At 45.4% G+C, this 16,862-nt stretch overlaps 2 protein-coding genes across 3 annotated transcripts in view; one reads left to right on the top strand and one right to left on the bottom strand.

The window, feature by feature from the left end:
* Positions 1-3,954: 3,954 nt before the first annotated feature.
* Positions 3,955-5,159, bottom strand: LOC133370516 (F-box only protein 6-like). The gene is given in 2 exon segments (XM_061596944.1): positions 3,955-4,625; positions 4,628-5,159. Coding segments are annotated over 2 exon segments (762 nt in total). The 5' UTR covers positions 4,758-5,159; the 3' UTR covers positions 3,955-3,993.
* Positions 5,160-8,838: 3,679 nt separating this feature from the next.
* Positions 8,839-16,862, top strand: part of PABPC4 (poly(A) binding protein cytoplasmic 4) — a 37,989-nt gene continuing 29,965 nt past the window's right edge. Inside the window, exons 1-2 of one of the 2 annotated variants that reach the window (XM_061596311.1) lie at positions 8,839-9,041; positions 16,102-16,295. In XM_061596311.1, coding sequence (XP_061452295.1) covers positions 16,122-16,295 — 174 coding nt within the window. In that variant the 5' untranslated portion in view covers positions 8,839-9,041; positions 16,102-16,121. Of the gene's footprint in view, positions 10,436-16,101; positions 16,296-16,862 lie in introns of both variants that reach the window. The other variant, XM_061596310.1, reaches the window with a different exon arrangement.

The raw sequence follows: 16,862 nt of genomic DNA, 5'->3' as shown, positions 1-16,862 counted from the left end.
TATGCTTTAAGTATCTCCATCAAATGAGATACAATATGGAATAAAATGCCCCTGTTGTTATATGTGACCCTGTTTTCCATGGATAAGCTGTTCCTAGAGTTTGCCTTGGTGGTATATATATGCTCCTGCCCACTCACTGGACAATGCAGAACACTTCTAGAGTTTCACTGGACATTTGGCAATAAACATTTTAACTGCTGTTGTTTTTCACAAAATGTGCTGTTATCACAGTCAGTTTTGTTCCCTAAAAGATAGCTAAGAGAGTCATAATGAAACTATAAATGGCCTTGAAGTTGACAAAATATGCGATACCCAGATCCTACAAAGTGAATCTGTGATACTATTTATTATGAGTGGTATTGCCTCACTTTGGACTTAAAACTATCAAAATTCATAGTGAAAAATATTAAGTTCCATGTTGTCAAACTGCAGCTCCAAAAGAGGACCATGTGTACTTCGAGGGTTCTTCCAGATGACCTTTGTATTAAGCATTCATCTCAATTTGCTTTCACAAAGCTTACGCAGAGGTTAGATGATCTCCAGTCTTTATTGAACATCTATTCTGATTTGTTTGTGGGGAGGTTATGTAATGAGTATTCATCCTGATTTCATCCTGATTTGCTTCCATGGTGATTATATGTCTTCCCATTAATTAATAATTTATTCTACACTTTTTAATGCATTTCCATCACTTTTTAAAGATCATCTCTGAGGGACAGCTGGAGGTTGCGGTTACAGGTGGTGCTTTTGCTACCCTACCCTCTTCTTAACTGTGTCTTCTCTCTGACATTCCTGATATGCATAGCGTATGTAGAAGGAGTGTGCACGAGACAAGACAACATCATTGCTGTCCCTGTGATTTGATCGGCACCTTCTCTGCTTAGGTGACATGCAGATTATCACTGTGGGGCAATGTTGTGATTGGTGGGTGACAGTGAAGTTGCTATGCTGTGGCTGTCACAGATGATGTGGGAGAGGCTGTCAATGTTGCTATTCCACTGCTTGGGAAGCAAACGGAACTTCCAAATCAGGCCACTGGTCTGTCTAGCTCAGTATTGCCTTATATCATTCTACCCAGACTGGCAGTGGCTCTCACAAAAACTTTCAGGCCGGAGCCTTTCCTTTTGCATACAAAGTGTGTCTTCTACCACCTTCTGAGCTATTTTTCCTGGTCTTGTTTTGCTTTTGGCTTTACTGTTGGGAGTGCACAGGATGATCCCAGCTAGGTTATGCCAAAGTGGAGGAGCCACAGGACTACTTTGCTCCTAGAAAAATGTATGCAGCCTATGTTTGCCTCCTGCTGGCAAAGCCATGAAAAATCTGTCAGTTGACTGGAAATGCTGGAGATTAAAATGAGGTTGGGCTCCTCCAGACGACCCATTTATTCAGCATTTGATTTGTTTGCACAAAGCTTACACAGAAGTTAGGCATTCCAAATAGGAGCAGTTTTGGTAATCACTCCTGATCCTGTGGTGTTTGGGTAAACCTTCCAAAATCACCTCAGCACAAAACCACAGGCAAAGGGAGAGTTTTAAGGTGTGTTCCACTGTTTTATTTCCAGCTGCACAAATTTGATCCCATCCTCTCTCTAAGCTACTTGACACATTACGCAGTAACAAACCTGAGCATGCCACTGTGCCTAGTTTGGGGTGAGTATTACAGCAAATTCCAGCTCCCTGAAGAGTTTATCTGCATTTCTGTAAATGCCAATCCAGGCATTACTATTTATTTTAGACAATGCCTGGTCGCATCTCAAAGGCTCAGTTCAGGACAGGTAACAAATGTAATAAAACAAACACAAAAGCAGAACATTTTGCTGATTTCTTTAAAAAAATACATTGCCAATAATAATGTGCTTTTTTGTGATGGAATTCACTTGTATGGAGTACTGGCACCTCTTGGGGTTTTGCTGTCCATAGCAACCATTTTGTGCTGGCACTCACAGCACTTTTATCAAGGTATGAGTACTGGAGCCTCATTTGTTACCAAAAAAAAGCACTATTAATAATAATTATTTATTTATCAAATTTCTATCCTGCTCTTCCTCCCAAAGGGGCCCAGGACGGCAAACACCAAAAAGTTAAAACAATTTAAAATAATAAAATAAAAATATAGTTAAAGCCTTCACAAAACAAACTGAAAGCCAACTAAAAACATTGAAAAACCATATAAAACATTTAAAAGCATTCAGAAGCAATCACCTACCTTCACAGTTGCTAATTTCAAGGTTGCCATACTTCAGCCATCAAATGCCTGGGTAAAAGGAAGGCATTCCACAAACAGGGAAGCACCCCGGAGAGATGACCGGGCAACTGGGCGACACGTAACACTGGGAGGCTCTCCTTACGTGTCCTATCTTTGGTGTTTGCACACGATGTGCTGGTGATGCGGACGAGGGTTTTCTCTGTCATGGCACACTGCTTGTGAAGACCTGTTTGGCACCAACCAGACTTTGGCCTTCATTTTGGCGCCAGGTGAAAACCTGGTTATGTACTCAAGCTTTTTGTAACCCAGTACTTAATTTGTAATGATGGGTGTTTGCATTTTAAGATCATGTATTGTTTTATTGTTTATCCCAGGCATTGGGGACCTTTTTTTCAGCCCAAGGGCCGCATTCCCCTCTGGGCAGCTTCTGGGGTGGGCAGGGCCTGCCTCAGGCAAAAGTGAGCAGAGGGCCAAACATAAAATTTCGCCTTCCATAGTAGGCTGGCTTCTGCACACACTTACCCCCCCCCATCCTTAGCACAGGTCAAGACCGTACATGCCAGACAGGCAAAAGCACCCAGGAAGGCTATGATACAGGGCTGGGGAGAGGGCCAGAGAGATGCTCCGAGGGCCATGTTCATTCTCAAAGCGGGGAGGGGGGAACGGGACTGAGGTTCCCCACTCCTGGTGTACAACTCCAGATTAACACTTGGGTTTGCTCTCCTTCAAGCAGCGTACCTAACCCTGAAACCTTCGCAGGAGTGGGTTATAAATAGCCTAATGAATAATAATCTCGAGGCGTTTTCTTTATTCTTCCATTTGACACACGGTTCTCCCCTCCCGCTCGCCCCTGGGGCATGTTTTGCTGACGGGCGTGTGCTCGCACTGTGAACTTAATATAATTCACTAATAGGCAAAAAAACTTGTGGTTTAAGAACGTACCTATAGCCAACAAATATTTCCATCAAATTTTAAAAGCAGGGAAATTGGGCAGCTGTAGTGAATGCACCAGCGGAGCATGAGACCTGACCTCCTCTCTGAGATACTGTACAAATTTGTCAAAATGCAAACACAATTTGGGTTGGTCTTTCACAGTCCAATCCACTTCCTGTGTAGCTTGGAAGAATTTGGTAACATGTGCCTCTGAGCATATGGTGAGTGGGGGGAAACACCTGCCATCTCCAAAGATGGAGAATTACATTTTTGTATGTATATTGGTGTTCTTCCTGAGAACCAGTGTGGTATAATGGTTACAGTGTTGGACTACGACCTGGAAGACCAGGGTTCTAATCTCCACATAGCCACGAAGCTCACTGGGTGACCTTGGGCTAGTAACTGCCTCTCAGCCTCAGAGGAAGGCAACCGTAAACCACCTCTGAATACCGCTTACCATGAAAACCCTATTCATAGGGTTGCCATAAGTCAGGATCGACTTGAAGGCATTCCATTTCCATTTTGATGTTCTTCTTACTTTGCTTCTTTCCTGTGTTAATACTGGTTCTACAGAGAATCTAATCTAGAAAACTATATTTCTCCTAGAAATCTCTGTCAAATTTATATTCATCCTAGAAATCTCTATCAAATTTATTTTAATTAATTAATTAATTATTATTTATTTAGACTATTTCTATACCGCTTAATATATAAAAAGTTCTCTAAGTGGTGTACAGAACAGTAAAACAACTACAACAGGTATTAAGATTTAGCAGAGGAAGTATTGATCACATAATGAGAAGCCACCATCTCTCTATAAAGTTAGCCAAGCCTATCAGGGCCACGGTCTTCCTTTCACCCTGCTACCTCTGGACCAACGGTGATGCTGCTGTTGGTGACTCGGACGCCGTACCAGCCATACCAGCCCTGAGTGTCACGGCCTCCGTGGTGAAAGAGGATGTGGCGGACCCCAGGAGGGTAGTTGTGAAAAGTGTACGAAACCTCATGCCATTCTGCATCACTGCACTGCTCAATGACCACATCTTCTGGGAGAAATTCCTGGAGAATAATGTCGTCTGCAGAGAGAAGCTTCATGCACAGATGGTAGCGGCACCCGCAGTCGTGTCGGGCAGCATACCGGTCCTTGACTACAATATCCGGCTTGACCTCATCCATCAGCTGATCCCAGTAGCCATGATCCTTTAAGGTAACCAGCTGGTTTTTGAGGCAGGACCCATAAGATGTAACAAAGTATTTCTGGACATGTGGATCAGGAAATTCCCTCCCATGTTCTCCAGGAAGATCCTCGACTTTCCAACGGTTCCCTCGATTTGACTCGATTTTCCAGGACTCAAAACCCTCTTCCGCACAAGTGTTCTTGATTAAGTTCTTCTTCAGTCTGCAGAGAAAGTAGAAGATCCTCCAGTCCTGGATGCTCTTGTCCGCCGCTTGGGGATGGTATCCTTCCTGCTGGCACTTGCGTTTCCCAGAGAGGGAAGGTCCACCAGATTGCGCCACAGGAGGCAAACTAGCCGGCAGCTGCAGATGATTTCCCGGGCAGGGACAAGGCAGAGCACATCCATCAAGATGTCTTTGGGCAAGTCGCCAATGTTCCCCATCTGACTTTGGAAAGGTCCTCAGCTGGCTGCAAAGGAGGACTAAGGAAAACAGAGGGGGGGCTGCATCCACGTAAATTTTGCTCAGAGTAAACCCACTTAAGTTAATTCATAAGCTAGTCGCGCCTGTTCCTTTCGACAGGTTTTTCAACCGGTTGATGAAAAGATCACAAAGAAGGCGCCAGGCGAGTCTCTCTCAGGCTCACATGCCTCTGTGCTGGGAAAACAGCGGAGGAAAGGAGAAGGAGTCTCTGCTCCGAAGAGCCACCAGTTGCAAAAAAAGGAAGATATGCAAAAAAAAATAAATCAAAGCCTTTTTATTGGTCAGTGTCATATGATGGTGAAGACAGCCTTTTGTGTTTCAAACTGGAGGTTATGCTCTATTTCTATTTTGGGTGCATTAACAGTTGAATCTGAAACTGGAATTTGGTGTAAAATCAGACAGATTACAATATGTTGCTACTTCAGCAATGACTCTAGCTGTTGGAAAAAACAAACTTGGCCTGCCCAAGATGCATGTTTTCAGCCTGCTGTACTTAACAACTTCACTTAAGGAAAGGTGGGCATGGTCAACTGAAAACATAGAGCACACCTAGAATTTTGCTAGAATATATTTCACCTCCCACTGTTTTATCTTGTGCAAACTGAGACACTCCTCATGTCCATTGGAAACTATTCTGCAGAACAGTCAGTGCCATTATTCCACAATTGTTTTTGGAGCTTTTTTTTAGTGTTGCAAAGTGTTACTGTACTTCACATATTCACAGAAACAGAAGCAAAAGAAAATGATTTACTATAGGAAACTTCACTAAAAGTAAAACATATTTAAAGTGACTATCTGAACTATTATTATTATTATTTGATATATATCCTGCCCTTCCTCCCTGCAGGAGCCCAAGGTGGCAAACAAAAGCACTAAAAACATTAAAACATCATAAAAACAAACTTTAAAACACATTAAAACAAAACATCTTCAAAAACGTTACTTCAAAAAACCTATCAAAACATCTTCTAAGATTAGAAACATTTTAAAAAAAGAAGTTTAAGAACGTATTAAAAAGTAATTCCAACACAGATGCGGACTGGGATAGGTCTCAACTTAAAAGGCTTGTTGAAAGAGGAAATATCAATATCAACTGTTTTAATATTGTTGCTTCCTACCTGCTAAAACAAGATCAGCACAGCACATGTCTTGCTTATGTTATTTGAGCTGATTGCAGGTGTTGCCCCCACTCACCATATGCTCAGAGGCACATGTTACCAAATTCTTCCAAGCTACACAGGAAGTGGATCGGACCGTGAAAGACCAACTCAAATTGTGTTTGCATTTTGTCAAATTTGTAGGGCAGTACAGTATCTCAGAGTGGAGGTCAGGTCTCCTGCTCCTCTGGTGCATTCACTATAGCTGCCCAATTTCCCTGCTTTTTAAAGTTTGATAGAAATATTTGTTGGCTATAGGTATGTTCTTAAACCGCAAGGTTTTTTGCCTATTAGTGAATTTCTCTGCTTTTTAATCCAGGAGGTAAGAAATGGGATCCTGTGCAAGATTGCTGAGAATGGATTGATCATTTGCATGCTTATTGAGTTCAGTGGGATTTACTCCCCTGCAATCATGCTTAGGATAGGTGAAACTGACCACAGGGGGATAGGGAGGGGAAGAGGGGGATGGGGGGAGGCAGAAGGGGGAGGAGATGGGCAGGTTTGATCATTTGCATGTTTATTGAGTTCAGTGGGATTTACTCCCATGCAATCATGCTTAGGATAGGTAAAACTGACCATGGGAAGGGAGGCCTGGAGTGGGCAGGGGAAGGGAAAGAGGGAAGGGGAGGAAGGGAGACGAAAGGGGAAGGAGGGGAAAGGCAAGTCTGATCAATAGCATGCTTGTTGAGTTCAGTGGGATTTACTACTGTGCAATCATGGTTAGGATAGATACTGACCATGGGGGAGAAGGAGGGAGAGGAGGAAGGAGGGGATTGGAAGGGGAGCAGAAGGAGGGGAGAGGGAAGGGGCAAAGGGGATGTGATAGGAGGGAGGAGAAGGAGAGGGCAAGTTTGATCATTTGCATGGTTGAGTTCAGTGGGATTTACTCCCGTGGAAACATGCTTAGGATATGTAAAACTGACCATGGGGGAGGGAGATGGGGAGGGGAAGGAGAAAGGAAGGGATTGGAAGGGGGTGGGGAGGGGTGAAGGAAGGGGGAGGGAAGGGGCAAGAGGGAAGAGACAGGGGGGAGGACGGGAGGGCAGGTTTGAACATTTGCATACTTTTTGAGTTCAGTGGGATTTACTTTTGTGCAATCATGCTTAGGATAGATGAAACTGACCTGGGGGAGGGGCAGTGAGGGGAAGAGGAGGGCAGGAAGGGGAGTGGGAGGGAGGGGAGGAGATTGGATGGGTGGGCACTGGGTAGAGGGGATGCCCCTTTCCTTTCCCAAAGGAAAACATTGTGAACATCATTCTTTTTCAGGTTTTCCCCACCTTTTTATTCTACAGCAGGCACATGTACTCTCCCACCCAAATTTAAACCAAAGCTGTCCCTGGCCACATGATCCACACCAAGCCTTTATTTCACTTTAGATAGTCATGGCTTCTCTCAAAGAATCCTGGGAAGTGTAGTTAGTGAAGGGTGCCGAGAGTTGCTAGGAGATGCCCTGTTCCCCTCACAGAGCTTCAGAGCGGCTGACTCTTAAACCACTCTGGCCACTGGAGCTCTGTCAGGGGAATAGAAGTGTCCTCTCAGCACCCTTCACAAACTACACTTCCCAGGATTCTTTGGGGGAAACCCGCACTGTCTAAAGTGAAGTAAAGGTCTGGTGTGGGTATTGGCCCCCTCATTAGCCAAGCAGCTGTGAGTCTGGCTTTTAGAACACTGACAGCTGGTTCTTACTGAGCATGTCCGGGCTTATCATTGACTCCAGTACTAAGTTTCTTAAATTAATTAAAAATCAGGCAGGAATTTTTAAAACTTTTAAACTGCAGAAGATGAAGATCAGAATATGGGGCAAGGTCAGTAATAGGATTACAGGTACTCTGTGAACATGGCTGATTTTTAATTAATTTCAACAGATTATGACAACTCTGACAGAAAAAAGTCCGAAAGGGGTCTGGTTTTTCTCTTGATCTTTTTAATAATAATAATAATAATAATTTAATTTGTGGGTCGCCTATCTGGCCAACGGCCACTCTACACTTTTTACACTTTGAACTCCTGATTCTCTCTGACTGTTTTGTGTATCGCCATGAAAATTGAGAGAGTTGTTAAGGAAGCATTTCTGAGTTCAGGACTATAAGTTTTGTAAGGCTTTGTTTTGAAATGAGCTTATGGGAAGCATCAGAATGGCATGGGAGAATATTTTAAATTTAACATTGCAGAGTGTGAAAAATCCATGCTGGTTATAGTATACAGCTACTCTTGTGGCTATATAATATAACATAACATAACAAAACAAAACAAAACAAAACAAACACAGCTGGTATAGCACAGTTGGGAGCACAGCCTGGCTGGGAGTCCAGAGTCTGTGAGTTCAAATCCCTGCTCGTGTCTCCTGGGTGTCAATGGCCAGCTAAAGATCACCCCACAGTGAGTGGCTCAGGGGTGACGTGCCCTGCCACCTGTGCAGCCGTGGGCAAGCTGCAGAGTCCCAAGGAGCCCAGTTGCCCTCCAGCTGGCAGTTGTGGCAAGGAAGGGGCTGGCTTGTGCAGCTGTGGCAAGCTGAGCAGGCCCTAGCCAGCTGTGGAGGACTAGCTTCAGAGGGAGGCAATGGTAAACCCCCTCTGAATACCGCTTACCATGAACACCCTATTCGTACGGTGGCCATAAGTCGGGATTGACTTGAAGGCAGCCCATTTCCATTTTCGATATAGCAAACAGAGAAACTTTTGTGGCGGTGCCAGCGCCACTTCAGCCAAAAGGGGAGGGAGGTGCGAGCAGGAGGAAGACTGAGGCCGCTCCTCCGCTCGCTCCTCCGGCCGCGGGGCGTCGCTGCAGCGAGCGGCCTCGGCCTCTCTGCCCCCCCCCCCCGCGCGGGGGCCCAGCAGGCCTTGCGGCGGTGGCGGCGCCAACGGCGCCCTCGCCCGGCAGCCCGTCTCGGCGCGGCCTATAAAGGGGCCTCCGCGGCGGACGCTGCTCCCTCTCTGCCCGCAGCCTCGGAGGAGGAAAGGACGAAGGAAGGGAGGGTGGGGGAAAGGACAAAAAAAATCTTAAAAGGGGGGAAAAAGCCTTAAAAACAGCAAAAGAGAAAAACAAAAGGAAAAATTTGATTTAATAATAAACAGGAAAAAGAGGAGGGTAATTAATTAATAATATAGTAATTAAGCAGAATAGCGCGGGAGAGCCTGTCTGTCTGTCTGTCGTGCCCCCAGCCCCCAAATTTGTTGCCTGGTTGTTCTCCCCCCCCCCATTTTGTGGCAAGGCTCCCCCAGGGTCCCTTTTTTATTGCTGGGGTCTTCTCTCTCTCGCCCCCCTGCTTTGATCCCTATTTAATATTCTTACACCCCCCCCGCGATATTCACGGCCCCGAATTCTAGAATTCCCTGCCCCCGCCAAGAGGGCTTTTTCTTCCGTTTTTTCTTGTCTCTTACTCCGCCTTTGCCTTTTCTCAGACTCAAGATTTACTTGGTCCCTCTTCCCAACTTACTGTCTCCGCCCCCCCCCCCGTTTCTGCGACTCATCTGCATGTTCTTTTCTCTCCCACCCAAGTTTTCTCTCTTTCCTCTCCACCGGCATCATTTTCTCTGTAAGTGCCCCCCCTGCTCCTTACTTCCGTCTTCTTCGGTTTGTCCTTCCTTGGTGTTTTCCTGCCCTTTGAAATGAAAATTTTCGCAGCAGCAAAAAAAGAAAAGTCATACCGTGTTATCTGCGCGCCAGGCTTTTCTAGATCAATATTTTTGTTGTCTGTTATAAGCACCGCATGAACGCCCAGTTTAGCTGTGTTTTATAAATAGTCTCCTGGGGGCAAGGAACTTTATATGTTTAAAATGATTCAGGGTTGTTGAAGACCTCCACCCCCCCAAAAAAAAAGCTACCTTTTTTACAATTTGGGAGATAGAAAAAAAGTTAATCTGATTGCATTAAGGTACAAGTTTAACACAATCCCAAATTGCTTATTTTGCAAGGGAAAGATTAAGAATTTATTTTTTTAAAGGTAGAATTGGATATTTTATTTTTTGAAATCTATTTAAACTGCTTTTTGAACTAAGTTTATTTCAGGACCTTTCATTTAATTTTCTGTGCAGGTCTTCCACCCAGTTCTGTCTCTGTCTTTTTATCAAATACTATTTATCTTTTTGAAATTTGCACTGCTTTTTTCTCTGGTAGCTGCTTCCCCTTACGTTCCAACACAGAAGGCTTTCTGGCAACACTTTCAGCCTATCCTCTAAGCTCTGCCCTCTTTCCTGTAAAAACTAGTAAAGTTAAAAATATATTTTGGAAGAAATACTTGTTGAAAACTTAAACGGAACACCTGGGTCCGTGTGTAGGGAGTTGGAAGATGAACACAGCTGCCAGTAGCTACCCTATGGCATCTCTGTATGTGGGTGACCTGCACCCTGATGTCACGGAGGCCATGTTGTATGAGAAGTTCAGCCCTGCTGGTCCTGTGCTTTCCATCCGAGTCTGCAGAGATATGATAACCCGGCGCTCCCTAGGATATGCCTATGTCAACTTTCAGCAGCCAGCTGATGGTGAGGCATGTCCAGATTATCTACGATTCTATGTCTGATTGCATCCCAAAGGGTGGGCAACATATTCCAGTATTTACCCTGTATTCTACCATGTTAAGCCCATAATTTATTCCCATTTTCCCACCCGGTAGTTGAGGCATGGGGTGAGTTCCAGTACCTTTTTGAAGTTTCATTAGGACTGATTCCAGGGATTTCAACATAGCTCAGTGGCAGAGCATCTGCTTTGCATGCAGAAGGTCTCAGGTTCAATCTCCGGTATTTCCATGTAGCGCTGGGAGAGACTCCTGCCTGAAATCCTGGAGAGCAGCTGCCAGCCAGTGAAAACAATACTTAGCAAAGTGGACTGATGGGTCTGATTCGGTATAAGGCAGCTTCCCATGACTGTACCTCCAGAAACTATCCATTGCCTTGCATGGACTTTGAGCACCTGACTTATGTTAGATCCAGCTGAAAGTTTGGTTTGAAAGGGTATATCAGTGTTGAATGACTTCAGCTGTGCTTTATTCTGGGGCGCATACATCTAACAGCAAGGTCACCTTACATGTGGTGTACTTTGCAAGCTAGCTTAAAAAGCGTACTGGAAAAGTGACATGCTTTGAGAGGGATATGACAAGATCTTTTCTAGATGTGTGAAAGTGTGGCAGAAAGACCTGTTTGCCTGTTTTGAAATCTTCACGGAAGGTGGAAGTTGCCTATCAGTAGGTGACTAGTTAATGCCTCATGCTGTAGCAGTGCGTTCTGCCCAGTTATCTTTTCACTGTTGTGGGTGGCTGCACCATGAGATGAATGGTAATGGGTGCTTAAAGGAGACCATGTCGTGGAGATGTTTGTGATGGGCTGTGTAAATATTGAACATTAAACTACCGCTAATAAGAGGAAATAAGTTGCCCATACTTGTAAAAAGGCTTTCTGGAGAAGCTGGGCTGTTTTCTTGCTTGCACTCTGCCTCAAAAGTTTTTTATTTCTGTGACATGATGTTTATCTCTCTTGGGGAAAGATAGGGGTGATCATACACTTATTCTGAGGTCTCCAGGATGTTGAAGGCAGTCTCCAAGCTGGATTAAAAACTTAAGGGTAAGATGATCAAACAAATGCTAAGGGACTGAGGTCCACACATTTGAGGTGACCTTGGTAGCCAACCCAAATTTGAAGAAAGGCAGGATCTTGTCTTTGATATCCCACTGAGTTGAGGAAGAATTTGGAGCATGATTGCAGGGATTACAGCTTTCTTCTCCAAATTGAAGCTGCAGAGGGGATGGGGGCTCAGCCCACTCACATAGTGCTCCTCTCTTGCCAGAGCACATTCAAAGGATGCTCATCACTCTGCCTCAAAAGTTTTTTATTTCTGTGACATGATGTTGATCTCTCTTGGGGAAAGATAGGGGTGATCATACACTTATTCTGAGGTCTCCAGGATGTTGAAGGCAGTCTCCAAGCTGGATTAAAAACTTAAGGGTAAGATGATCAAACAAATGTTAAGGGACTGAGGTCCACACATTTGAGGTGACCTTGGTAGCCAACCCAAATTTGAAGAAAGGCAGGATCTTGTCTTTGATATCCCACTGAGTTGAGGAAGAATTTGGAGCATGATTGCAGGGATTACAGCTTTCTTCTCCAAATTGAAGCTGCAGAGGGGATGGGGGCTCAGCCCACTCACATAGTGCTCCTCTCTTGCCAGAGCACATTCAAAGGATGCTCATCATGGTGATTTGAGCAAGTGAGTTCATGTAGATGTGGAGCTCTGCCAAAGGACATTGAACTACAGCAATATTAAGAGTTTGTCTGGAGAGCATCTATTCCCACTTCTGTTTGGGGTGCTAGAACATGCTTTGCTTGCAGCGTGAAACATGTTCTGTGAAAAAGCACAGAATCCCCCCCCCCCCGAGATTCCAATGCCCTATTTTGCAGTCTGCAGAAACCACTAGCCCCTCTTCCTGCTAGCCATGTGGTCTAGAGACAAGCATGGGCTGAAAAAAGCATTTCCATTTTCCTCAAAGTAAAGTTATCTGAGCCATGTGCTTAGTGATTGATTGCATTCTTCAGTGGAAGGGACTAAGGAACATGCAGTTTGGCAATGAGCCACCCAGTTGCCAACAGGTGTGTGTGCGTGTGTGAAGCAATTGTGTGTGTGTGTGTGTGTGTAAAGCAATTTGAAGAGTTGTAATATTGTAATGAGATCTAGAGTTTTGATGAAAGGGCATGTTGCTACCCTGGAACTATACTATGTGTCAGAGAAGCAGCCTTGATAGGAGTATATTTTACGGAAGCTAAGTTGTGGATCTTTCTGCATCAAAAAGCAGAATAGAAATCAATAAATGCACAAAGTACTGTGCCATGCAAGCTTAACTTGAATATGATCCAACACTGTAGAGAAGAGAAGCACTGCTTGTAAGTAAGTGTTTAGGAATGCATCCTATTCATCTGCTACCATGTCTAGATACGAATGTTCTTAAAGCAAGAGGAGTGTGTTTTTTCCAGCAGCTTCTCAAAGCCCATGGTCACATGGTGTTACGAGACTCCTGCATGGCATGGGTCCTGCAGATCTACTGTGCAGCGAGTGCTGTAGTGGGACCTCTCCTCTTCCTGGCCTGCTTCAAACTGCTCATCCTCTTTCAGCTGCAAGTGGCGTATTCTAAGGGCTGCCATCCTTGCAAGCACATGTCTTCTTGCTATAAATAAATGATGCCAAATTTGACTAGCTGAGCTGAGGTGGCACTTGAAATGGAATTCTTGTGGTTAAAGCAAAACAACTGACTGTTCACCTTCAACTAAAATCATGGTGCCTTTCCTCTTTCAGCAAGTGACTGACAACAAGGGAATGGTATGACGGTACAAGTTCTTGAAAATTCCAGCCATGGTTCATTCCTGGGTAGTGTTAGTGTCTTGCTCAGTCAGTGCTTCAGTGCCACCTGTCCAGTAATGTGACCTGAGGAGCTATTGGTAGCAAGCACTCCTTTGTGACAAGTTGTGACAAGCCCAGTTTGTATTATACTGTGACGTAGTTCTATGAAGCTTGGTGCATGAGTTAATTTTTAAGGGTTCTGTATAGGATCTTGGGTGTACTTGTTGAGATCCATATTTTGGGTGCAAAGGGAGACCTTTTACTTTGGGAAGGCTGTGAAATGAATGGATAGGGAAAATGGTACGCATTTCCTCCTTGAGATGCAGTTGGATATTAACTGCACCTTGTATTTGGAGAGATAGTCAAGAATGATGAGTGTTTCCTTATCAAACTGTTTTCACTTTTGTTGGAGGCTCAGTCTCCCTATATTTAGAATATCCTACACCAGGGAAAAGGAACTGCAGGTGTTCAGTTCAGTTTGATCAGGCAGCTCTTTCTAATTTTGTGGCTGAGGTTTTTTTAAAGAAGCCGTATGAATAGCTATATAAAGAGTTCCGTACATGGTCCCAGACTATGATCTGAAAGTGCAAGAGGCCACCACCTTGCTGAAGCTAAGTAGGTCTGGGTCTGGTCAGTGCCTGGATGGGAGACTGCCTTGGAAACCATATGTATGCTCCCTTGGGGTCTGATGAAAAAAGTTGGGGTAGAAATGTAAGAAACAAATAAATAAATCTATGGAATCATAAACTTACATTCTCCCCCTCCCCTGCTACCCATACTCCCCTCATTTGTCTGGCACTGCCTTACCTTGGCTGTGTTTTGTCAAGTGAAGCAGCCGAGAAAACCTTGTATGGTCTCCCCCTGCCCGCTGTTTTTGCATCTTATGGGTGAGCAAGTGAGTGGCAAATCAAGGAGTTCATTCTCATTCTACCCTTGAGCTTTCTTTCTTTCTTACTACTCATTTGGCATGCAACTCTGTCCGAAGCCTCTAAATTTTATGAACCGGATCCTGGTGTGTAGATGTCATCATGCTTTTAATATGCTACTCAGTGCAAAAATAGAATCCTGAAGGAGGATTAGTGTGAGTTAAGAGAGTCTACATTGCTGAAGCTTTAGAATATGATGGTGGATGCGATTTCCTACTTAGTGCTTAACATAGGACTTCCCTGGTTATGTATTGGAGTGTTGGAGGGTGGAGTGTTCGGCCATTCAGACATACATAATAATGCCCTAATTGCAACGGAAGTGATGATGCTGAAGTACATACGGCAATGCAAATTTTGTTGCTGTTTTAGCAATTACTTGGCATGGACATGTTCTGGATATCCAAGAGGCATTTTTCTCCATTTTCTGCCTGTGACACCTGGGTAGGGCAAAACGTGCCCTCAGAATAGATCTTTCATTGGTGTGCTTGCCACTCTATACAAATGCTGCATGTATTGTGTGGTGTCCCTGGGCTTACCCACATTGTTGCAGATGTACTGAATTATCTGCAGAGATCATCAACATTTTCCCTTGGCGATTTTCACATGATGCATAATATATAGATGTGCATGCATGCACACATCTTTCCTCTTAATAATAATAAATAATAATACATTTAATTTTTGTGTCGCCTATCTGGCCGAAACCACTCTAGGCGACGTACAACATTAAAGTTCAACAATACAATATAAATACATAATAAAATACAGTGCAGTCAACAATAATCATTTTAAAAGCAGCAGTACAAAACAGTTTAGGGCCATCAATAGACAGTTTTAAAACAATATAAAAAAATTAGCCCACCCCGGGGATCCCAAAGGTCTGTCCAAAGAGCCATGTTTTCAAGGCTCGGCGAAATGTATCTAGGGAAGGGGCATGGCGAAGATAGAATGGGAGGGAGTTCCAGAGAGTGGGGGCCGCCACTGAAAATGCCCTCTCTCTAGTCCCCACCAATCTAGCTGTTTTCGTTGGTGGGACGGAGAGAAGGCCCTGTGTGGCTGATCTGGTCGGGCGGCTTAGTTGGTGATACTGGAGGTGCTCCTTCAGGTAAACTGGGCCGAGACCGTATAGGGATTTAAAGGTTAAGACCAACACCTTGAATTGGGCCCGGAAAACAACTGGAAGCCAGTGTAGATGAATTAACACCGGCGTGATGTGATCACGGCGGCGGCTGTTTGTAAGCAGGCGTGCCGCCGCATTCTGCACCAGTTGTAGTTTCCGGACCGTTTTCAAGGGTAACCCCACGTAGAGCGCATTGCAGTAGTCTAATCGAGAGGTGACCAGGGCATGTACCACCAGTGGGAGCTGATGAATAGGGAGGTAGGGTTGCAACCTCCGTATGAGGTGTAATTGATACCAAGCTGCCCGGCTCACTGCCGAAATCTGAGCCTCCATGGACAGCTTGGAATCAAGAACAACCCCGAGGCTGCGGACCTGATCCTTCAGGGGTAATCTTACCCCATTAAGACTCAGGTCAGCAACACCCAACTTTCCCCTGTCGCCCACAAGTAGCACCTCGGTCTTATCAGGATTGAGCTTCAGCCTGACATCTCTCATCCATGATATGATATTGAATGAGAGCGCAGACCTGGTATGTATTACGGAAACTTGGCTGGATGAGGCTGCTGCTCCTATCTTGGCGGCCATGTGCCCAGCTGAGTTCTCGTATGCACAGCAGCCGAGGGTCAGGAGTCAGGAGTCTTGGACTTAAAAGGTTTGCTGCTAAGTTGAGGAAAATGTTTTGTTCTATTTATTTAAAATACAACTTATAAAAAAAATTGCCTAAATGTGTGATGTGGACAGAATGAGTCCTTGCTACTTTTTGCTCCTAATTTTACAGCTGAGCGAGCCCTGGACACCATGAACTTCGATGTGATCAAAGGCAAACCCATCCGCATCATGTGGTCTCAGCGGGACCCTTCTCTGAGGAAATCAGGTGTAGGGAATGTTTTCATCAAGAACTTGGACAAATCCATAGACAACAAGGCGCTTTATGACACATTCTCAGCTTTTGGGAATATCCTTTCTTGCAAGGTGAGATTTTTCAAATATCTGCTTTTAAGTGTCTTCAAGCATGAAGGGTGTGTGTGTGTGTGCGTGCGTGCGCGCGCGAGAGAGCGAGAGAGAGAGCGCGAGAGAGCGAGCGCGAGAGAGCGAGCGCGAGAGAGCGAGCGCGAGAGAGAGCGAGCGCGAGAGAGAGCGAGCGCGAGAGAGAGCGCGAGCGAGAGAGAGCGCGAGCGAGAGAGAGCGCGAGCGAGAGAGAGCGCGAGCGAGAGAGAGAGCGCGAGCGAGAGAGAGAGCGCGAGCGAGAGCGCGAGCGAGAGCGCGAGCGCGAGCGAGAGCGCGAGCGCGAGCGAGAGCGCGAGCGCGAGAGAGAGCGCGAGCGCGAGCGCGAGAGAGAGCGCGAGCGCGAGAGAGAGCGCGAGCGCGAGAGAGAGCGCGAGCGCGAGAGAGAGCGCGAGCGCGAGAGAGAGCGCGAGCGCGAGAGAGAGCGCGAGCGAGAGAGAGCGCGAGCGAGAGAGAGCGCGAGCGCGAGAGAGAGCGCGAGCGCGAGAGAGAGCGCGAGCGCGAGAGAGAGCGCGAGCGCGAGAGAGAGCGCGA

This window comes from Rhineura floridana, chromosome 15, assembly GCF_030035675.1.
Source record: "Rhineura floridana isolate rRhiFlo1 chromosome 15, rRhiFlo1.hap2, whole genome shotgun sequence".
NCBI lineage: Eukaryota > Metazoa > Chordata > Lepidosauria > Squamata > Rhineuridae > Rhineura > Rhineura floridana.
This window is presented reverse-complemented; position numbering and strand designations above follow the sequence as displayed.